This window comes from Annulohypoxylon truncatum, assembly GCF_022578515.1.
Source record: "Annulohypoxylon truncatum strain CBS 140777 unplaced genomic scaffold F4807scaffold_44, whole genome shotgun sequence".
NCBI lineage: Eukaryota > Fungi > Ascomycota > Sordariomycetes > Xylariales > Hypoxylaceae > Annulohypoxylon > Annulohypoxylon truncatum.
The window spans coordinates 122,761-144,826 of record NW_025953830.1 but is presented as its reverse complement, the minus strand read 5'-3'; the positions used below and the strand labels follow the sequence as shown (position 1 = coordinate 144,826).

Sequence of the window (22,066 nt, the reverse complement as noted above, 5' to 3'; positions counted from 1 at the left end):
TGATTACCCCAACCACTTGCTACACAGGTACCTAGATACAAGCAGGTACGGGTTATAAGACTTCAACCGAACAGATTGGTAAACCTTGTTTGCTGGGTTCTCCACCATTTAACTTCAATTACTGTACGCCTAGGATTTCAAATCAAACTTCTCTAAATCATCGTGTTAAAATCGTGACCAAAACAACGGCATCAAAGAAACCTCCGAATTCGGTGCGATAAACGTATGAGGTTCCAGCTATCAAGAAATAAGAAATGACAGAACGACCCTACCGTTGACCGCATCTTCTCATTTAGCTGCGGGTATTCAGCATCTTTGGCGTCCATTCCCACGCCAGATATTCAGCCCTGTATGACAGCCAGACTCACGCGACATTAAACCACCTTGTATTTCGCGGCTCCGCTGTTCCAGCTTTTCGGCTCCCTATTGGAATCCCTCTGTCGCACGGGAGGACTAAGTTAAATAACTTTAGCTGACGCATCCTCATACAAGTCTGAATTTCAATTTTGGGTGCCGATATTGTCCCTGGATATACCATGTTGCGCATCCTTTCTAGACGAGGATTACAGCGTAGGACAGCTTGGTGCTAATGCAATTTTCCATCAGGTATTTACCTATTTACCTTCTTAAGATAGGATTGTCCGATGCACGTCGATGAATTCTGAGGCCTAACGAAAGTGCATCGAAATAATATTTTCCGACGAGGAAGCTGATGCCGTTTAGCTTCCCGCGAGCCTGCCCAAAGGAATTCAATTTACAACACTACTGTTTGAGAAGGTATCTTCGGCCGGTAAAACTCGCGAGCATCAAAATGCGCCATGCAAAGACCAGAAGATGCTAACACAGTGTGATGTTGGAAATAATTATAACAGGATATATCGAACCAACCCTTCCCGGGCCTAAGCATATTCGGTGAACGTTGGTTATTCCAAGAGAGGAAACTGAATATGCAAAAGTGTCTTTGAGGTCCATCTTCCCTCGGATGGCAAACTGTCCAGCAGACTATGCTATCCGAAGATACTCATGGCAGAACAGAACAACTGCAACGAAACCGAACGGAAACCTGCTCGGGCTACCTAGTACTTCCATAGTCGTGCTCACCGGAGCACGTGTCGACTCCGCACATTCGGAAGCATCCGCGGGAACTCTTTAACAGCCAAAGACCTTGTTCGGGTAGGGTGTCTGCTTCTTACATGTGACTTGCCGCCATCGATCAAAGTACCCATTGAGATTACTTCCTGCAGCAAGTTGCCGTCGGACCACATTTCAACCCTCGTTAAACGCCACCCAGCACGCTGGTTCAGTATAGCAGGTGGCGGTGGCTAATAAAGTGTAGGGTTCCGTAGGCTCTTGGTCATTCAAAACTTGAGAACACGGTCATATTTGAGATATGGATCAATTTATTCGGTAGCGCGCGTAACCTCTGGGAACAGCAAGATGTTAGGATGATGTCTTGGACATGTATCGGTCGGTGGCATGATTACGCGACAGAGTTGCCGCAGTCACTGCAAGAGAAAGATCTATCCAAGACCCCCTTTCTCGCCTCCGTTCTAGAACGTATGGTTAGACGAGTCCAAAATCCTGCTAAGTGACCTCAGGAATCAAGGGACGAACAGGAAGAGACGCCATATATATAACTAGGCAGTAAAATCTTTCATATATATGGCAACATTGAGGGAAAGCCCATGAGATGGAAACTCATTAAACCCCCTTTTCAATATGCGCCGGGGCTCGGCGTTTTATTGATGCGCCACTTAAACTCACGTGGGATTTCGTAATACTAAAGTACCTACCTACTAGTGCTAGTGTAATTCCTGGTAACTAACTACCTAATTTATGTCTGCTTAATTGTTGATATGTGCGCCAATTTTTGTTGAGTGTGAGATAAACAAACCTCGTCACGACTGAATCCATGTAAATTTCCTAGAGTTTGATCATTAAGCCGGGCATTTTACAGAATTAAAACTGCTTCGTCCGGTCATCAGAGCCGTCTCCCGTTGCGGGGTACCCACGATTCTTGCTAGGTCCTACGGCGCATCCCGGCCCCTTGTCCTAACCGTGAACATGGCTAAGAACGTCTGTATCGTCGGTAGGACAGCTAATGCTTCGCCCCCTCCGATCTAAACTCTCGATTTGCTTATATGAAGTCTAGGCGCTGGCCCCTCCGGTCTCGTAGCAGCGAAGACTTTATTGCACGATGCATCGCCGGGCTCATACCATGTCGCCATCTTTGAGGCTCAGTCCCGAATCGGCGGGCTCTGGCCCACAAATAAGGACGATGTTGACGGCCTTGTACATCCACTCATGGTGACCAACCAGAGTAAACATACGGTTCAGTTCAGCGATCTTGCTTGGCGGGACAGCGATCCGCAATTCCCCAGGGCATGGCAAGTGGGCCAATATCTAGAACGATATCTATCCAAGTACGGAGGTGCTAATATACGGCTTGATCACAAAGTCGTAAAAGCCGACTTACAGGGTGATGGCTCTTGGAAGGTAGAAACTGAGTCTGCTGGAGTGTCCAAGACCGACATATTTGACTACTTATTGGTAACTACCGGCTTCTTCGGAAAACCGATATGGCCGGAATATGTGCCGAAAGAGGCGGACGTGCCGATTATTCATAGCAGCAAATATCGAGATCTAAAGGGCCTCCTAAAGAAATCTAACCGTCGTGGGGGCAAGATCCTCGTCATCGGCGGTCAGATGTCGGGGATAGAAATATCGGCAACAATTGCAACGCATCTGTCATCAGCAGTCCATTCATCGGGAGATAAGGTCATTGAAGAACCGGACAAATATTCAATACATCATGTTGTCCAGCGACCATCGTGGGTCTTCCCGCTCTTTACCTCTCCAAAGGTATGGACAACTTCAACCGCCATTCATGAGCGTACTTTTAAAATGAATACTAATGAGCACAATAGCCAGCGTCACCGGCACCGCCCTTCCTCCCGTGCGACTTACCTTCATACAATCTGGCCAACCGGCCCCATCCCTTAACAAACACCCAAGGGCATATAAGCGTTGAAACAGCACGTATCTTTAACTCGTTATATCAAACGGCTTTAGGTACCAACCAATCCGAATTCTCATCTGAGGCAAAAATCGATGGCAACCTACTTGATGAGCAACCATTCTTGGCCATGAGTCAGTTTTACTCGGACTTCGTGCGATCAGGTCTTATCAAAATCAGCAAGGGGAAGCTATCATCTCTTTCCGGAAACACTGCTACCATCTCCGCCAACGAGCAGATCTCTGACATCGCCGCCGTAGTTCTAGCAACAGGATTCGACCCATCTCCTTCCCTCTCCTTTCTACCTTCTTCAGTCCTCGAGACTATCTCCTTTTCCCCCTCGCACCCCAACCTTCCCGTCGCCCTCGCCTTCCATGGGACGCACCACCCTTCTCTACCAACCCTCGGTTTCGTCGGCATGTACCGCTCGCCGTACTGGGGCGTCATGGAAATGCAAGCCCGCTTCATGGCACGCTTATGGACAGCTCCGAACACACCAACCCTGAAAGATGCCCTCACAGCCGACGACAGCATTGCTCGAACGCTATCCCTGCGCGCCGACCCGCGCACTTCCCAATTCCCCATGGGCGACTACACCTTCTTAATGCAAGACTTCGCGCGCGCCCTATCCATCCCCATCATCCCATTCGGCGACACCCCACCCCTAGGCAACGGCAAGGCCATGGACATCCTTACCCCGACGCGGTACCCCTACCCCTCTCCTCCTCCCGAGCAACAGCAACAACAGCGACAAGAGGAAATAACCGCGAACCTACGCGCGACGCGCGAAACCGCCATCGCGGGGCTATCGCACGCGCGCTTCGTCGCAGGCGCCGTATTCCGCTCCCTGCTAGGCGAATGGCGACTCTCGCGGACTCTAAGCTCGCGCCTCCCCTCGCACCCGAGCGGCCGCTTCGAAGGTGTCGCGCGGTTCCACCTGCGCGAAGGGACCGCGGACGGACTGCCCACCTCGCGCGTATCCGAAGCCGAAGCGGGCTTAGGTCTAGGTTTGGGGTTGGAGTACTTGTACGAGGAAGACGGGACGTTCACGGCGCGCGATAACCCGGGGCTGAAGTTCCGCGCGACGAGGCGCTATGTGTGGCGCTACGACGAGATGGCTGATAAGCTGAGCGTGTGGTTTGCGCGGACGGATGATCAGATGCGGGCGGATTATCTGTTTCATGAGGTGGAGTTTTTGGTTCCTTCCGATGAGGATGGAGATGGGAAGGGGTGGCTCGCGAAGGCTAGTCACTTGTGTGTTGAGGATTTGTACGATGTGCACTACGAGTTCAACTTCAAGGCCGTCAACTTGAGGGAGTGGAAGTTGGGATACACGGTTCAGGGGCCGAAGAAGGATTATACTATTGATGGAGTTTACACGAGATGAGGAACGGGGTTTGTTGGTGGGTGTGAATTTGGGTAGATGGACAGTTGGGAGTTAATCTAGACAGGTGATTTAGAAGTGAAATATAACGAAGCCAGAGATCATATCTATCGTATATTCATAATGTGATATCGACTGGATAGTATTCTAACTAATCAGACTGAGTGGCGTGGGAATCCATATATCTGTAACCCCACTTAATACGACGGCAGACAGCCATTGCATGCTGCTACTCTTACCCCATCTCTCACCTACTTAACTACGACTCGGAACCCAGAACCTCTAAATCCGGATCGGAACAGAGTCCTTCCTAACCAGAGACAGCCCGCCCTTTCCGTGGTCCTGAATAAGTCCGTTCTCGCACTTCCGCCCGTGAACGAAGTCGGCCAAGTTACGAATCGTGGCGTCAGCAATCTCGCGCAGCGCCTCCTCGGTGAAAAAGGCCTGGTGACCGCACACAAGTACATTATGGAAGGTGGTGAGACGCATGAGCTCGTCGTCGTCGATGATGTGGCCCGAGTGGTCGTTGTAGAAGAGCGCGCCCTCGCCATCATATACGTCTAACGCCAGCCCGCCCAAGCGTTTGCTCTTGAGGGCCGCGATGACGGCTTTCGTCTTAATAAGACCGCCTCGCGACGTATTCACCAACATGGCTCCCTCCTTCATCTTGGATAGGGACTCTTCGTTTATGATTTGCCGCGTCTTGTCCGTCAGCGGGCAGTGCAAGCTGACGAAGTCGCTCTCGGAGAGGACGGCGTCCAGGTCGGTGTATGTGCCGTACTTCTTGAAGTCGTCGTTCTCGTAGAGATCAAAAGCTAGAAGTCGGCATCCGAAGCCATTCATGATGCGCGCGAAGGCGACCCCGATACGTCCCGTGCCGATTATACCGACCGTCTTGCCATTCAAAGTGCGTCCTAAAAGACCTTGGAGGCTAAAGTTACCTTCACGAACACGGTTATAGGCACGGTGGGTATTCCGATTTAGGGTTTGAATCTGTGCCACGGCAAACTCAGCAACGGCCTCGGGGGAATACGAAGGGACGTTGGCGACGAAGAGGGAGAGGCGTTGAGCAGCCTGCAAATCGACGTTGTTGTACCCGGCGCACCGTAGGAGGATAGCGCGGACCCCACTCGCGTGTAGCGACTCGAGGACTTCGGCGCCGAGGTCGTCGTTCACGAACACGCAGATGGCGGAGGCGCCCCTGGCCAGGGACACGGTTTCGAGAGACAGGGAAAATTCGTGATAGACGATCTCGACGTCGGTAGCTCCGTCGAGCTCCGTGGAACGGGTACTCGTGAGGTACTTCTTGTCGTAGGGTTTGGCTGAAAAGACGGCGAGCTTCATGGTGGCCGTAGTCATAGTGGCGATGATGTCCCTACGTCATCACTTTAGGAGTTCTTTTTGGGAGTTTAGAAATGAGGCTAGTGTACCTAGGTGCTATAGGTGGCGTTGTAGAACATATGTAGGTGTAGAAGATGAAGATTTGATGATAGTAAACTGTCCGACGTTAGATTTCGAAAGGTTATTGCCCGACGAATATAATGAACTTAAATCCTTTTGACTTCGCACGATGGATAGCATGTCAAACTTTACTTTCAAGCTTTACTTGCAGTAGCCAAGGCAAAGGTCAGTGGCTACTTCCGTAAGCCAAGTAAACTGACCTCACCTTGGCAGTTGAAGTTCCACAAGCTTGATGACACGACATTGGACGAAATAACGTAGAATCAATCACTTGGTTTGATTTGCCCAGGCATGGGGCTTGATGAAGCTTGCGACACATCAATTGATGGAACATTTGATGGAAACAAGCTCATTATATGTGGTTCAACATAGCAAATTATGTACCAAATTTAAAGTTATGGATACCTGAGAGGTTGGCAGGTAAAGTTCCGGAAACAAAGTTGAGACCCCATGTGGGGCGTTAAGATTTATGGGGCGGACGCTATCTCAGAACGGGGTTAGGGTTTCTGTGGCACTACCCCTTTTCATATACACATATCGCTCTTGAATGACCACCCTGGATATCTAACCACCTAATTCACAGATAAACATTAGTTTTCTTAACAATTATTGATATCATCGAATGAGTCTAGATACAAGCTTTGCTTGTGATTCATTTCGTGAGGACTATGTGTAAGACTAGGTATATTCAAGGTCATGTACATAGGTACTTACAGGGGAAAGGCAGTGGTTATGACTAATAATCATGGTTCAGGGGTTTTTTGAACGTCCTCTACCTACTATTACACTGAGACGCATATCTGGATGTCAATGGTAAATACTAGGTATCCAGGTATACACATGAATAAGTAATAAGGATATTAAAGTTCAGTCACGTAGGTACCTTCAAGCTGTAGTCTCGTCCCTTAAGTACCTCGGTGGGTTAGAGTTCTATCAGTATGTTCACCAACCCAACCTATGAGTTATATCAGTCTGTTATGGGGACGTAATAGTAACCGATTAAGATCTATTCAGTCTGCTCTTGAGTTTGGTGGCGTGAGCTGGTGCACTGACTCCCGTCGTGGTAGGCGTTACACTTCAACAATTTCTTAGGTGGGTAAATACTCAAGATAGGGTAGAAAACAACATATATATAGCTTGATCTACCTAGAAAGTAGATCAACAAAACGCCTTGCCCTCCAAAGCAACTCACTCATCATTAAGATACCGTCATATCACCAAAACACCACTAACATGTCCGACCCGTCCGACCCATCCAATACGGAAGGACCCGATCATGCCTCGTCCAAGGCGCTTGTCCATCACGACCCTCAAAGCAAAATCCTATTCCCCAAGCTGAACTGCACCTCCGGAGAAGACCAGGACACTAGCCATAATTCAACCGAGCCACAAACTTTCCATCCCTTTATGATGTTACCAGCTGAACTTCGCATCATGATTTGGAAGTTGGCTGCTGGGCCAAGGTTCAAGGAAATTCTCGAGATCAAACCACTCGATTCCGAGGACCCCTTACCGCAGGGGGGGAAATTAGCCGTCTTCAAAGTCAAGATGGATGTGACTCGAATGAAGGTGGCACAAGCATGCTACGAGGCGTGGGAGATCATTCGAGGTCCCCTAAAGATTAGCGCTTGGCCTCATACACCTATGCAAACATATATGGACCCTCACCTCGACTCTCTGATGATCCACAGCGACATCGACCTTGATGCGTTTTGGATGTCACCGGACTGTCTCATCGGAAATGCACGGCATCTAATACTGGATGCGGACGAATATTTTGCCCTGGATATCCTGGACGACATACCTGCAAGTCGAAAGATCAAGAGTGGTTTTCTTTCCTCTGTGGAAACAATCAGCGTCGTGGTCGTGACTTTCCGAATCCCGGCCAAGGTCGCTGATTTATATCGTGAGCGATTCTCTACACAAGTGCCCTTCGTCATCGACATCGACGATATCGGCCAGATAGCCTGGATGACCCTTGCCCTATACGTCGCAATGAAGAGTCTATCAATGAGTATAGCGTTCATCGAAGAATGCCTTGATAATCGACAATATTGGACAACATTTCCTTCAGGAATCACACAGCGTATCCAAGTCAATTTGGCTGCTGCCAATGTCCAGGATGGGAAGATACCTGATATAAAGAGAGTGATGCTGATACTTGATGAAACTGACAAGAGGTCCGACGTACAGTTGATGGATGAAGAGTGGGCGATGACATTCTTCGCTAATCAAGTACTATATGGGAACGTTCTGATATAAACACGGTGTGTGTTTGAATATGAATATGATCTGAATTTGAAGAAAACAGAAGTGGAATTATGGTGTCAGGGGCGACGGCACATGGCGGCCCCACCAAAGCGCTACCTGCAGGTGGTTAATACAAAGGGGTCTCGAGAGTTAAAGGGTCAAGGCCTTTCCCCTAGCACACGGGTTTATTCGGGTGTTGATGCTAGGGAATGATTAGCGAATAAGTATTGATGGGCGGCTTCCACTTCACCAAGCCACTGGCAAAAAGGGGAAGGAAGCTACAAGCTTAACACCATTACGCAAGATACATAATGCTTATTAATGAGGCTGGTTTAACTGGGAAAGCACGTCTTCGGTGAAGAAGGGTAGTGTTTATGCGCAATGCGGACTTGATGCATCTCCTCCACAATCTGGACTAATAAGAAGTGGGTGATAATGCGGGATGTGGTAAGTCGAACACCCTAGTCACGGACCACTCTCACATGGACCACCATTTTCCCATATAAAACGGCTTAACTCCGATGCTTATAATTAAATAAATAAATTATTTAAAAATATACGACTAGATTTTATTTTATTATTAATATTTAGATATTATAAGTAAAAAAATAATATAATTTTTTTATTTTTTTTTATTGCGTAAATAAATAAAATAATAATATTAAAATATATTAATATTTATATATATAAAATATATAAAAAATTATTAAAAGTTATAATTTAACGTTTATTATATATATAAAATTATTTTTATTTTTATTATATTAATTAATAAATAAAATATATATATTTAAAATATTTAAATTATAATAATTTTATTTAATTTTATATTTTAAAATATATAAATTTTATAATATTTAAATATTAATTTTTTTTAAAATAATTCGTTTTTAAAATATAATAAAATAAAATAAAAAATTTTTATTTAATATTAATAAAATTTATATATTTTAAATTTTAAATAAAATATTAATATTAATAAAGTTTAAATAATGTATTAATAACGTGTATAAAATATATATTAATTAAATTAATTATATATAAAATTAAAATTATATTACGTAAACGGTAAGGGTAAATTAAAATAATTTATTTTAAATCGTACGGGTTATAAAATTTTAATTTATTAATCGAAACCACGTATTATAATCCTAACAATTAAAAATAAAATAAAATTTATATATATAATATTTATAAAATTATAACCTTTAATAATTTTTCACGTATTTTATATATATTATTATTAACGTAATTTTATTATTTAATTTAACACTTTTAAAAAAATATAAAAATTATAAAATTAAAATTATATACATTAAAATTAATAAAGAACTTATATCTTGTAACGGAATGTTTATATTTATTTTGTTAAATTAATTACAAATGTTGAATTTTAGTGGTTTTATATGGGAAAATGGCGGTCCAAATAAGGGTGGTCCGTGACTAGGATGTTTGACTTAGCTCAATCCATGCTTGAATTAACCTGACAGCCTCTTAACATGAGTGCTTCACCATACACCTACCTAGTTGCCTTGACATCGGACGTGCCGAAGCAAAGCGAATTAATCCGAACGAAAAGATATTTTCAAGCGTTAGATGACCGTGGTCACGAGATATTAGATTGCGTGTCAGAAGCCTCCTCCGCGAGAGCTGGTAGTCAGAGGTCTCGCCAGGGTTAGCCAGTAGCCCAGAAGGATCGGGAGTCGGCCTGTACAAGGCCGCCCTGTTGGCAGTTGGCCCTTGGCTGTAGACAATGGAAGGTTCACGTATGTATACTGCATCCCCTGGAAGGGATTGGTTAGAGCCCTTCGCGCAACAACGTCGTTCTTCCCTTGCCTCTTGGTTCCGCCTCGTGACATTGCGTATCAGAAACAAGCCACAGGCTCTCCCTAAGCGAGCGGCCAAAGGTGTGGGTAGACAATTCATTGGGTATTCTCACACTCAATCATCAGGTTCGTAACCATATATTTATATATTATTGGATGTACAGAAAATGAGTACTTATTTACTCAACGGGTATTTTACAAGAGAAAGAACAGCCGCGTTTGATTCAAGTGCCCGTCTTCTAGAGAAAGAGTTGCCTAAATTATGCTCTCGTTTACCTCGAAGTATTACGGACAGTGTGGAGGAGTTGATTTTTAATTGTAGATGAGCCTTCGTTGAAGGGCCTGTAACGTAGAAATTTCCCGGTATGATACCTGGTAAAATGTTATAATGATATAGACACATTGTCAATCAAGCAATAGTAAGACATGAATTGTTGAGAGAGACGCACGTCATGAGTGTCACCTGGTTGTATTGGGAGGTTAGGCTTGTTACTAGGAGTAGGTAGATGTCCATGGATAGTACCTACAGTATATAACCCTGAAACACAGAACGTAGCCTTCTGAACAAGCCAACGGGGAATTTTGAAGAAATTTTAGAAATTATGGTGTGTAGGATAGCTATTACCGGCAGTCTTTTTCATAAACCGCAGCGTGGTCATGAAAATTCGAGGCTGGAATGCAACCCAATAGCGGCTTGGCTACTTCAAAGTGTCACTATAATGTTAGTAGGTAATAGTGAGGTATTAATGCAGCTTTATTATAAATCCAGGAGGCAAAGAATGGGCAAAGCCCCTTGAGATTGTACAACTAGATCGCATTGAATGGGCGTGCAAATGTGTGCTTGTCGGCGATGCAGCGTGTGCGATGCCAACGAGCCAGCAAAAGGTTATGTACATAGCTAAGCCTTCGAGGGAAGAGAAAGAAGCACCAACACCACGATCAACGCAAGCGAGGCTTTCCGCGGTTGATATATAATTGATGAGGTTCACTTCAGAAGAGTGAATAGGATCAAGACAGACGTATAGATATGTAGGTAGATACCAGGTATGTAAACCAGTTTTGAGCCTTAATGAGTCATGATTGAGGGTTGGTACATTGTAAAAAACGGGATTTTTAAGTTACATAGACGATGAGGGCAATAAAAATCTTGTATTTTGCTGGTTTTAATTCGAGAGGTAATCGCCTCAATATGATCTTCAATATGCGGGCCGTACTTTCCAATACTTCCACTGTTGTTGAATTACGTAAACCAAGCTACTAGACAACGAAGCTTCAAGTCAAGTTCTAGGAGCAGTAGGAGCTAAAATAAAAGGTGGTTGGGCAAGCGCATAAAACGTGACGTCATTGCCTTACGCGGAACCTGGTGCCACCAAACATGGATGTAAGTATGTACCTAGGTACTCACCGCTCACTCCAGATGCCATTTTCAGGGTTTCATTTCAACCTTCAACATACATACTTCCCCAATTCCTATGCAATACCGCAATACCTACTGTTAACTGATAACAACTTTTTACGTATCAAATATGTCGCCGTCATCATCGCAGCCAGAGACTTCCAACAACCAAGCCGCGCAACCCGCCGGCCCGACAGCTTCTCAGTCGATTCAAAGCACACAACCCATAGCTCTTCAGGCGATGGGTAAGAAATCCTTTGCATTTTGACCGTACCGATTCACTAACCCTCTCGGCAGATCCGCAACGTCCCCAGCCCGATCAGCCCGAGGTCGGAAACCTACGCGGTGGAGACCGGAGCTCCTGTTGTCCGGGGCGCTTCTGCTTCTGCATCCCGTGTCCGCTACCGTGCGACTTCTGTATCATCTAAGCCGCCCTTATGCATTTTAACATCGCCACCGCTATCATAAATGGGTTAATCGGGAGCACTATTGTTCGTTTTCAAACTTGTTAGAGTTGGATCATCAAGATATTTGTTTCTAGTCTAGCCGAATTGAACACCTTTGTATTCGGGACTCCATCAAACATTTCCAAAGATTATGTATCGCTATTACACGTACTCCTCATGCCAGGAACTAGGTGTCTGAAATTCTTGTGGCCTGCTTTAGATGTCATCAGTGCTATAGATAATTATTTACATGGTGGAAATCGTTGAAGGTTCTGACAAATCGTCCCTTGTTGTCCTTCCGGGACTCCCATGTTCGAACATAAGGTATCAATGGCTTCTTGGCAGTATAGCATAATAGAAAGATGTTGTAAATGGCATCATATTTCCAGCAGTAACACCACGCAAACGCACTACTACCCAACCAAGCATTTAAGCTTCCTGTAACGCACCCTTAGAACTAACTTCAGGGCTATCCAAGCCGCACCAGCAATAGGAAGGTTGATATAAGATAGCCAACCCACGGGACTCGTCCAACAAGTAACCCGCCTATAAAATGGCTAGTATTAATAGCCACAGAGGAGGTCTGAACATAATGCCGATAAATCCAGAGCACTCACGCTCGACGATCATCAGATACCTACCACCCCCACATCCACAAATCCCTTGAATAATGTGGCCGGCTGTGATAACACAAAGGCTTGGCACCAGGTCTGAGATGGCAGACTCCATAACGAATAGGAAAACTACCCGTCAGGGGTTATCTACCTACCCTAACCCCGATCCTAGGCCTATGATTAGGTAATCATGGGGTTGGGGTTGGGGTTAAACTGCAATGTGATTCTCCTAGATAGATGTGCTTTAGTTTTATTTCTGTTGCAGAATTAATAACATTTCTAGACCACAATTATTGAATCCCGTGCACCAGCTAGTCATGATCTTTGTGATCAGCTTGAAACTTGCATTGTTGTAGTACCGGGCGTAGGTTATAACTTGTGCTCTTGTTCTACATATGTGATAATTCCATCGTCGACAGATGGGTAGGTATTTAATCACAAAATGGTGATCAAGTCATGGATTGAAAATGTCGCACTACAATAGGTATGATACTCCAGGTCTGATTCACTGGGTAACCAATAGACATATTTGTTACAGGACTTCGTGTTCATATGTTGTGGCGACCATCCTCCAGCAGTATTTACGTATTATAGGCCCTGCGCCGCTATATAACTGAACAGCATTCGACTTGGCTCGAGTCGTAGAGATCTCTCAAGAGTCTAGGGATGTATCGCCTTCCCAAGAGGAGATCTTGGAGCCTGCCCAGGTTCGATCAGGACCTAAGCAAGGCAAGGACGCCACCAGAGAGTCTTCTTAAATATCTTGATGTAATAGATACCTAGAATAAATCAAAGGACTAGTTACCTAAGCACTGAGCATAGAGATTATCTCTCGGCAGTATTGATGAGAGTAGTATTCCTATATTAGTAAGTACGTATATACATAAAATTGCGGACAACAGTTAGGTAGGTAAAGTTCATGGGTAATTTGACGTGTGACCAAGTCGTGTGGACTAACTTCATGTTCCGTTCTGTGAATTCTTCGACAACGTCGTTGTGATCAACTCTATGTTATCATGTATCATAAAGCAACCCACCATTCTCAATTTAAAAACGTCTCATCCGCAAGCTGTCACCAGAAGCATAGGCTATCTCTATCCAAAAAAAAAAAAAAAAAAAAAAAAAATTACTTGAGCATAGGTACCTACTCAACTTTACTTCTCACACAACTTTCCTACCTACAACTATCAACCTTTTCAAAACACATTCTTCCCATACATGGAGACTTGAGACACTCTCCACTAGTAAACTCATCCACCATGTGGCCGCCTCGCAAATCCTTGAGGAAGGTGCTCGGAAGAGCGGGGTTTGTCTTCGTTCCCGCACCTCTTCTGCCTTGTGTGTGGAACAGAGATCTGAAGTCCGCTCTTTACCGAGATATACCAAGCAAAGAATTTATCGCATCGACTATACGTGTCGAACTTACAGACCTTTACCGAGCTTGCCATGCTCGTCGGGACGTGATCAACGAATTTGGCTGGGACAACTTTTGGTCCGACGTCAAGCAGCACGTTAGTTGGGCTAAGAACGATGCGGAAATTACCGAGACTCTTCTTGAGAGACTTGTCCAGAAAATCAGCGAAGCCAGAGAGAAATACCACGCATTCAAAATCATACAATCTCCTGATGTTGATACCTGCGACGAATCTCTCTTCCAGGCCGTCGACACGTGGATTGACTATCTCCGCAGCTCGCAGAGTGACTACGCCCCCTATTCGCACTTGGCTCTCCCGCAAACTACTACCGAGCCCCAGCAAATTGTCGACATGATGGAAGGCCTAGTCCTTCAGCGCGCGGAGAACTCGTCAATCCCACGATCTAAGCAGTGGAAGCAGAAGGTTAAAGAGGCGCACAAGGAAGAGCTCGCTCAGGCTCGTGGAAGATCGCATCCGACAGAGAAAATTGGAAAGAGAAAGAGAAAGGGAAGAAATGCCGATGCTGGCGCCCAAGGCAATATTGAGGACCAGGAGATGATCACGGTTCCGCGTGACTTGAAACGGACGAAGAGGGAGAAGGGTTCGCTGCTCGGCGGGCATGACGCATGATAATTACTAGATATGATTCTAGTTTAACGGTCAATGGAAAGCATGGAACTCGTTCTAATAAGGTATGTAGCGAATCCTCTAACAGCATCGACAACCACCACCAAAATCAGGTGAAAATTCAGTCACTCAATTCCATGTGTAATTATCCATCTTCTATCCAATATTGTTCTTTATATAGCAGCATCCCCCACCTCGACGCCCCTTTTCCACATTTCTAATATTTGACTCAGCTTTAGCTAACCTACTAGACTTACGACAGAAAGCTTTCATTTCCTCAGATTCCCCCCTACTCAGTCAAATTAAATACCAGATTTCAATCTCTATGTTCTTCTAATTCGTCTTTGAGAAGATAGCCGAAGCCAACCATAGTTGATGCCCGCCGTAGCCATAACTTCAACGCTCGCAACCTTCCATTCTTGCGAGGTCCTTAGCGTATTAACCTAGGCAGGCATAGAAGCTCGTCCTCAAAATTGGGCTACCACTGCTTCGTAACAGAGATGAAAGGCTACATCTTATCAGTTACCCAACAATTTGGAAGTATGTCCTTTCAAGCATCAAATCTTGTATGAACCAGTCATTGCCTTTCCGCCGCCAAGTTTCATAATAGTATCCCCCACCCGTGTTGTGTTCGAGATTTGATTCTTTCATGCCGGCGTGATAGATGAGAGACCAGATTGCTTTCACCTCGTCAGGACTGGTCTGCTCTAACTCCCCTGGCCCAATCAGGTGAACACCCTGCATATTCCTTCCTCCTAGACATTTGATGAATTCAGCTGTCGATGAGAAGTTGTAGTCCTGTCCATCTTCATTGATGAAAGTACCATCTGCCTTGGTAAATCTGAAGGTAGCTTCTGGTAGCGCGACCTTAAACATATCTTGCCACTGATTAGTATCGGCAAATCGGCAGTACTGGTGTTTCTTGCTAGTGATAATATCCCTAACTTCTGGGGAAATCGGCGTCTTCGGTTTAATATGAATGATGCTTCTGAGAAATTCCATCATGATGTTAAGAGATAGTATTGGAAGCAGTATATACGATGATTTATCAACCAGAACATTTCATCTGTACAGAAAAATGGCTCAAAATGTTTATATGTACTTTTGTGTTTCTCTCCGGAATTCTATCCACCCTCATCCGAGCTTAAGTATGACATCTCCTACTGTATCTTGCACCAACTGTTTGGAAAAAAAGCAAAGATGGGTGGTGTGACGACCAAAAAGAAAGTGGTATCATATGCTCTACGGACGAATGATACTGTTCCATCAAAAGCGCCATCTCATCATCACGGTGACAATCTGCGAGGTATCATCAGTTAGATACCTACCTACGTGACACTTTCCTGATGTGGATGGAAAACAATCCATAACATTCTAATCACAGCATTTTCTAGGCCGGTGAAGTGTCTGAAGCTTTATGGTACGAGTAGATTTACCCAATGTTATCATGATTGATCATATTATAACTCTCCAGTGAACGGCTAAATGATTGCAACGAGGTATATCATTGAAAACCCCGCAGAAACCACTTTGGTGTAGGTGCGTGAGAGACCAAATGCCAACCTGCATCTCCTGGACCGGCGTAAGTCCTCAGTCAGGGATTATAATGTAGAACACCCGGAAAAGCTCGGCTCTAGTTGACCAAGAGCACCACTTGCAGTTCAGAGCATTGTTAGCACAACTGGTACAATGTAAATCCATTTGCCTTTCATACTATTGCCTCCTCAATTTACTAGATCTAGTCCACCAAGTCATAGTCTACCTTCTAATCCCTAGCTGAAGACTCATGCCAGTTGGTGAGATAACTAGTTGATTCTGAAACCTATTATTGCTATGAATGTCAACAAGTCTCATCACGATGGATAAATGATGACATATCAGTTATATAAGACTAGAAATTCTTGCCTAAATTTCTTGTTTACCTTTACACAGCAAGAGCCGCAAATTCGGGGGTTTTAAAATACCCCTATTATGGATGTACCTAGAATAGACGCCCCCAACCTCCCTCCCCCAAAATGAGCCCCCACTCCTGAGACCCCCACAAAAATGGCAAGGCCTAACCATAATACCGGGATTAGGTACCCCACTACGGACCCCTCATACTTCATCTAAAAAACATTTCTAGATCTGCGGGGCTTTTCTCGCTATCAAAAACCAAACCTTCAAAGCCAAATCAGCATTGACGAATTGATAAAAATGCAGTTGAAAAGTATTAAGCAGCTGGAGCTTCCGGCTACGGCAGACATGCATGTTCATCTGCGCCAGGGTGAATTGATGGAGTTAATGGTACCTACTGTACGCCAAGGTGGGGTGGACACCGCGTTCGTGTATGGCTTCTCATCCAAGCTCCTGAAGGGTTATTGTGTGAGCTGACTATGGAATGTAGCATGCCCAATCTTGTATGTGGACTTCTCACTTGGTGTCGTCTCATTCCAATTAATTCTAAAATAGCTGTGTCAATATCATCAAATGTTTCTGTTAGTACATACTAATGAATTTGGAACCAGGTGCCTCCCCTTACCACTGTTGAACAGGTATGTATTTATAAGCAGGCCAATTTAGTGACAGAAGGCCATCATCATCAGAGTAGGCAATTGACTAATTGTAACTAAGGTGCTCGACTACCAATCTAAACTACGCGCAATCGCCAAAGATGTCAACTTTTTAATGTCACTTTTCGTCAGTCTTCCCGATATATCTTAGGTCTTATAAATAGTTATTCGTCTGACAACCAAATAGCTTCACCCGTCTGTTACCCCAGATGTCATTGCGCAAGCTGCCGCGGCTGGCATTACAGGTGTGAAGATGTATCCGCAAGGGGTGACCACTAACTCCGACTCTGGCGTCTCAAACCTTGAGTCCTTCTACGATACCTTCGCTGCCATGGAGAAGCACGGGCTGGTGCTAAACCTGCATGGAGAGGTCCTCGAGTCTCTCGCGCCAAAAGACACAACATTAGAAGAAGCATTTCTTCCAACTCTTAAGACGCTCCATGAGCGGTTCCCAAAACTGCGCATCGTGCTCGAGCACTGCACTACTGCAGCAGCCGTAGAAGCCGTGCGAGCTTGCGGACCTACCGTCGGTGCGACGATCACCGCTCACCACCTGTACCTTACTTCCGACGACGCCTGCTGCGACCCCTTTGCCTTCTGCAAGCCGATCCCAAAGAAGCCAACAGATAGAGATGCGCTGGTTAAGACTGTAGTCAGCGGTGATCCGAAGTTCTTCTTGTGAGTTATTCATCCAGCTGATTAGCATCTTATAAAACGCCAGAAATTCTTAGAATATTGATCGCCGTTATAGTGGAAGCGACAGCGCTCCCCATCCCCTCCAATCCAAGACTTCGGCTGCGCAGGGCAAAGCGCCGGCGGGTGTATACACGCAGCCCTTTGTGACGCAGCTAGTCATAGTAGCACTCGAAGAGGCGATTGAGCGAGGGGTGATCACGGAAGAAGACGTGACTCAGGAGAAGTTAGAAGGCTTCTTGAGCAAATTCGGACGGCGATTCTATCAGCTACCTGAAGCTTCGGGTAAGATCGTATTGGAGAGGAAAGGGGAGAAGATCCCTACAAGTATACGTAGTGAGGATGGGAGTATTGAAGTCGGTATTTCTAAGGCGGGGACGGATGTGTTTAGTTTGAGATGGGTAAAGTGATATGGACTGGAGCCGATATGTAGCCAATAGAGTAAGAATCTAAAAACACTTCCGGAAGTGAATAAATAAATTCGTACAAATTTAAAGATATCCCTTTGGCTGCCCGCAAATTGTTTTATACAGGGATTAGAGGTAATTCACACGTGCTGCCATGCCATATGGGTAGATGTTAATGAGGCAATATCATTGTAATTACTAATCATTTACTTGTCCAAGAATGTCTTATGTCAGATCAATATTCAATTCAGGAACGACGAATCTTGCGTCATCAATCGTCATATCGCTAAAAGCAAGTTCCGGCCCGATTTACATAGGTATTTTAAGTTTAGATTACAACTGTACTGCCCCCAAAAAGATTCCCTCTGATCGTACCGTGGACGAGGACTCCCCAGCCTTAGATGTGTACTCACAAAAAGCCATAGCAACAGTATTTGAGGTATGGCATTACTATTTTATATATACGTAATTACGTCTAATTTTCTGCTAGATATCTATGATCTAGAGGGTGGTATCATCGCAATATCCTATCCGTCCTAAAAATCAGAACGCCTCTAAGACAGCTATACGCTTTAACCCGTACGGTCCACCAACGCTTCCTCATTTTTCCTCCCAGTCCTTCTCAACGAGCCACTGATCTTCTAACTTCAAGGCTGTACCCTCCACCAAGTCACAGTCTTGGTGACCCCATTTCTGGCGAAAGATCTCACGGCCAGCTTCAGCCAGAATCCAGAACGAAGTCGAGAACCCTTCTGGGTTATAATAATAAGGCTCGCCTACTCCTCCGTGCTGGCTGTTTTGCCACGAATTGCGAGCATTCTTATCGTCGCGGTATTTATATGCTCCCATATCGTTGCCGACATTAACAAGCTCTCTGAAGTACTCCACTGACCTGGCCACACTTATACTGGCAGTACCATTGACCTCCTCATCTTGTTCCTGCGCCTCTTGGTCTCTCTTACCATTCTTATGATTCTTCTCGGTCTTCTTGCTTTGCTCTTCTTTTGATGGTTTCTTGTCTTTCGCTTGGGGCTTCTCGTCTACCTTGGGCACCGGGTTCGGATCAATGAACTTAGGGGTGACGTTTGGATCACGATACAAAACTGCGAGGTCCTCCAATACTGTCGACACGTCGTTAATAATGCCTACACGACGATGTCGCATGGTCCATCCATCCATCTCCAACCTAGCATTCATATCGCAATCGCTGCCGTAGTATGGCATCAACGAATCCCAACCGCCTACAGCGTCCAGCGCTGCTCGGTTCACTAGGGTGAGATGGTCATATTGGAACCACCGGAAGGCCCAACGTTCCTCGGATTCCAACGTCCGGTTTAGTTCACGAAGACAGTTTTCGTAAATAGTTCGATATCCTTCCTGACCCGCTGCGGCGGGCCGCATTATGTCCGCCTCATCCTCCTCGTTATAAAAGAACCACTCTCTGTCACCAGGACGGACGAGCGTATCAGGTCCATCCTCGAACGAAAACACTAAAATGTCTTGATGCGAATAGAAATAGTACGGCCACGATCGAGCCTTGGCAGTCGACAGGAAAAAGTTCTGCATCTGTGAGAAGCTTAACAAAACGGGGGTCTGTATGACGTTGACCCTGAGCTTGCGCAACGCCGCGTGGTCGAGGTAAAACGGGTTCTGTAGGCTGAGTTTGCCTTGAGCATTGGAGTCTTGTACGCCCGTATTCTCGACGACAAAGATGGACTCTGGAGGCCAACCAGCTGTGAGATAGCTGATCACGCATTGCAAGAGCATCGGCCATTGGCGTGTGAAGCCGATGAAAAGAGGTGGCGTATACGAAAGGCCATACTCTCGATGGAGACCAGGCCGCGGAATATTATACTCTGGTATAGGAGGGGGTGTCGTCGTCGGTTGGGAAAGGAGAGGAAACGGGTCGATTACGGATGGCGCGGCAAAGGTAGGTGTAGGTTTATATTTAGGAGGTGGGTGAGTGTTTGTCGGACGGTGATTCTCATGGGCGCCAGCTTGCTTAGGTCCGCCACCATTGATCATGGGAAGGTTCGGTAGGAAATTGTCGCTGACGCCTATGCCACGGTATAAAGCCACCAACACAAGAGCAAGAGTAACAAGCCCAATTGGAAGAACAAGAGATCGCAAACCCCGTGGGCTACCAACGAGTGCCATAGTTATAACTAAAAAGCTATGTTGTGGAGAAACGAAGAGAAAAAAATGGCTAAACCATTCTAATAGGTACCAGCTCTTCAGCCTCAAATTCTGAACGAACGAAAATCCCGAAAAAGATGTTTCATACCAAAATTCTACAATAGAATATCGCAGTAAAAATCAAGCCCTGAAAGACATTTTTGAAAAAAGGGAAAGGGGCAGTTCTGACGCGTACTACTGACTGGGATATGAGCAGATCGTTACCCGCGTCATGATCTACATGAGCCTTAGCTATCCCGTCCTTGGCACCCATCCCGTCCCTGCATTAGGGCCAACAAGGGCTGATTGCCGGTCGAATAGCGTCATATGTGCTATATTTACCTACCTCCATGAATCCTTGCTGCCATTTACTAGAAGAGGCTCAAAGAAATAATTACATGACACAAGTTACTCAGGCATGAAGTGATTTATCACAATTAAATATCTTGAAAAGAAAAATCATTAGGCTAATATTCTTAGAATCCCTAGGATCCTAGTCTTTCAGCACATGTTTAGCCGATAAAAGCACACGATTTTCCAGTTTTCTAACCCAGAATAGGTATGCCGAGAAGAAAACGAAGTACCCACACGAATGCCGAAACCCACCCACTCAAAACAGTTTAAACAGGAAGATCCTCATGCATCTTGTTGGCTTCGGAATAAAATATTTTCGTCTTTTGAAAGCTGATGGTTCTACCTAGTTTCGATTATATCCATCGAAATAGTTAAATTCATCGACTTGTCCAACACAGAAATCAAGCATTCTCGATCCGCAATATGTCTTGAAAACATGAAAAAGTGCAATGGAGTTAAACCATCTAAACATCCCCTGATTTACTGTATCCGATAGCCCGATTGTAACACCACGCGGGAATGCAAACACAAACACCGGACGAGACAGGTTATCGATCATTAATTATGAACATGAATATATACGAGTATTGCAATATACTAGTAACACCTAGCTGAAATAGTTAGGACGAAGAAAGACTCTATGTTTGGTTATATTATAACAAATTGTTAACTTGAATTCAGCCGCTCGCATCACGACATTCTCGTAGTCAAGCGATTTTACAGAGCCCACGATAAAATCTTGCAACTAGACAAGATGGATGCTACGGAACCAATAAAACCTAGCTATTAATTATGACAGCATATCCTCAGATAAACTCAAGGTAACAGTATGCCTTATAATTGTCCCAGTTACTCGCTCGCGATTCTTAGCTTACACCTGTTTAGCTCTACTATTCGTCCCGGCGATAAGAATAGCTTCAAGGTTGCTACGATCTCCCCGAGATGGGACGAAAAAAGTACTTTAAACCGAGGCACTCAAGGGCCATAGCAGAGGTTGTGACAAAAGTGCTCTGCCTACCTGACTCGTACACCCAGCTAGCTGGAAGACCACCGGCGCTATCTCAGATATCGCTTGCTAAACGCCAGACCTATATCTAATTTTATACTAAAATCGCGGTCTAGCTTAAGAAAAGTTCTAACCGAAGCGTACTTTCACCAATCATACCGGCTCTTCAAATCAACAGTATATCCACGTGCGCTGTCTCTAAGCACTAGCCAGTTGTGCCTGTGCTTCCCGGAACTCTATCGCTCATAGATAGTGAGACTACTTCCATTAGGCCCAGTCACACAGCACGCTACGGTCTTTCACAAGTTCTCGGCCATCAATGGACGAGGTAGCTCTGGACTTCTGGGACTTGGACTATGGATTCTCAAGCCTCCATGGCCTCGCTAAAAGCCACTCGGGACCAACTCTATGCCCATTATCCCACAACAAGATTATAAATCTCAC

At 45.2% G+C, this 22,066-nt stretch overlaps 8 protein-coding genes across 8 annotated transcripts; 5 read left to right on the top strand and 3 right to left on the bottom strand.

Moving 5' to 3' along the window:
• The first annotated feature begins 1,827 nt into the window (after window positions 1-1,827).
• F4807DRAFT_443578 (FAD/NAD(P)-binding domain-containing protein) lies at window positions 1,828-4,504 on the top strand. The gene is made up of 3 exons (XM_047999567.1): window positions 1,828-2,089; window positions 2,153-2,862; window positions 2,928-4,504. Exons 1-3 carry the CDS (start codon window positions 2,065-2,067, stop codon window positions 4,401-4,403), a joined length of 2,211 nt encoding a protein of 736 aa, XP_047849840.1. The 5' UTR covers window positions 1,828-2,064; the 3' UTR covers window positions 4,404-4,504.
• F4807DRAFT_443576 (D-isomer specific 2-hydroxyacid dehydrogenase) lies at window positions 4,495-6,251 on the bottom strand. Its single transcript, XM_047999566.1, has one exon. The coding sequence runs from the start codon at window positions 5,757-5,759 to the stop codon at window positions 4,683-4,685; it is 1,077 nt and encodes a 358-aa protein (XP_047849839.1). The 5' UTR covers window positions 5,760-6,251; the 3' UTR covers window positions 4,495-4,682.
• A 672-nt stretch (window positions 6,252-6,923) lies between these two features.
• On the top strand, window positions 6,924-8,513 carry F4807DRAFT_287973 (uncharacterized protein). Its single transcript, XM_047994766.1, has one exon. It carries the CDS (start codon window positions 7,095-7,097, stop codon window positions 8,121-8,123), a length of 1,029 nt encoding a protein of 342 aa, XP_047849838.1. The 5' UTR covers window positions 6,924-7,094; the 3' UTR covers window positions 8,124-8,513.
• A 2,851-nt stretch (window positions 8,514-11,364) lies between these two features.
• On the top strand, window positions 11,365-12,142 carry F4807DRAFT_443566 (uncharacterized protein). Its single transcript, XM_047999564.1, has 2 exons — window positions 11,365-11,578; window positions 11,631-12,142. The coding sequence occupies exons 1-2, from the start codon at window positions 11,464-11,466 to the stop codon at window positions 11,759-11,761; spliced, it is 246 nt and encodes an 81-aa protein (XP_047849837.1). The 5' UTR covers window positions 11,365-11,463; the 3' UTR covers window positions 11,762-12,142.
• A 1,510-nt stretch (window positions 12,143-13,652) lies between these two features.
• Window positions 13,653-14,438, top strand: F4807DRAFT_464795 (uncharacterized protein; the record flags this gene model as incomplete). The annotated part of the gene is made up of 1 exon (XM_048002183.1): window positions 13,653-14,438. One exon carries the CDS (start codon window positions 13,653-13,655, stop codon window positions 14,436-14,438), a length of 786 nt encoding a protein of 261 aa, XP_047849836.1.
• Window positions 14,439-14,957: 519 nt separating this feature from the next.
• F4807DRAFT_471165 (uncharacterized protein) lies at window positions 14,958-15,449 on the bottom strand (the record flags this gene model as incomplete). Its single annotated transcript, XM_048002897.1, has 1 exon — window positions 14,958-15,449. Exon 1 carries the CDS (start codon window positions 15,438-15,440, stop codon window positions 14,958-14,960), a length of 483 nt encoding a protein of 160 aa, XP_047849835.1. The 5' UTR covers window positions 15,441-15,449.
• A 1,100-nt stretch (window positions 15,450-16,549) lies between these two features.
• On the top strand, window positions 16,550-18,242 carry F4807DRAFT_287926 (amidohydrolase 2). The gene is made up of 6 exons (XM_047994765.1): window positions 16,550-16,762; window positions 16,822-16,834; window positions 16,943-16,969; window positions 17,049-17,114; window positions 17,175-17,665; window positions 17,745-18,242. Exons 1-6 carry the CDS (start codon window positions 16,632-16,634, stop codon window positions 18,088-18,090), a joined length of 1,074 nt encoding a protein of 357 aa, XP_047849834.1. The 5' UTR covers window positions 16,550-16,631; the 3' UTR covers window positions 18,091-18,242.
• A 120-nt stretch (window positions 18,243-18,362) lies between these two features.
• Window positions 18,363-20,817, bottom strand: F4807DRAFT_443557 (uncharacterized protein). The gene has a single exon (XM_047999563.1). It carries the CDS (start codon window positions 20,242-20,244, stop codon window positions 18,688-18,690), a length of 1,557 nt encoding a protein of 518 aa, XP_047849833.1. The 5' UTR covers window positions 20,245-20,817; the 3' UTR covers window positions 18,363-18,687.
• Window positions 20,818-22,066: the final 1,249 nt, after the last annotated feature.

Coding starts and splice junctions, on each gene's coding strand:
- F4807DRAFT_443578 (XM_047999567.1), top strand. CDS start 2,065: ATGGCTAAGAACGTCTGTATCGTCG. Junction 2,090..2,152: donor TAAGAACGTCTGTATCGTCG/GTAGGACAGCTA, acceptor TATGAAGTCTAG/GCGCTGGCCCCTCCGGTCTC. Junction 2,863..2,927: donor CGCTCTTTACCTCTCCAAAG/GTATGGACAACT, acceptor TGAGCACAATAG/CCAGCGTCACCGGCACCGCC.
- F4807DRAFT_443576 (XM_047999566.1), bottom strand. CDS start 5,759: ATGACTACGGCCACCATGAAGCTCGCCGTCTTTTCAGCCAAACCCTAC.
- F4807DRAFT_287973 (XM_047994766.1), top strand. CDS start 7,095: ATGTCCGACCCGTCCGACCCATCCAATACGGAAGGACCCGATCATGCC.
- F4807DRAFT_443566 (XM_047999564.1), top strand. CDS start 11,464: ATGTCGCCGTCATCATCGCAGCCAGAGACTTCCAACAACCAAGCCGCG. Junction 11,579..11,630: donor CATAGCTCTTCAGGCGATGG/GTAAGAAATCCT, acceptor CCCTCTCGGCAG/ATCCGCAACGTCCCCAGCCC.
- F4807DRAFT_287926 (XM_047994765.1), top strand. CDS start 16,632: ATGCAGTTGAAAAGTATTAAGCAGCTGGAGCTTCCGGCTACGGCAGAC. Junction 17,115..17,174: donor ACTTTTTAATGTCACTTTTC/GTCAGTCTTCCC, acceptor ACAACCAAATAG/CTTCACCCGTCTGTTACCCC. Junction 17,666..17,744: donor GGTGATCCGAAGTTCTTCTT/GTGAGTTATTCA, acceptor TTATAGTGGAAG/CGACAGCGCTCCCCATCCCC.
- F4807DRAFT_443557 (XM_047999563.1), bottom strand. CDS start 20,244: ATGGCACTCGTTGGTAGCCCACGGGGTTTGCGATCTCTTGTTCTTCCA.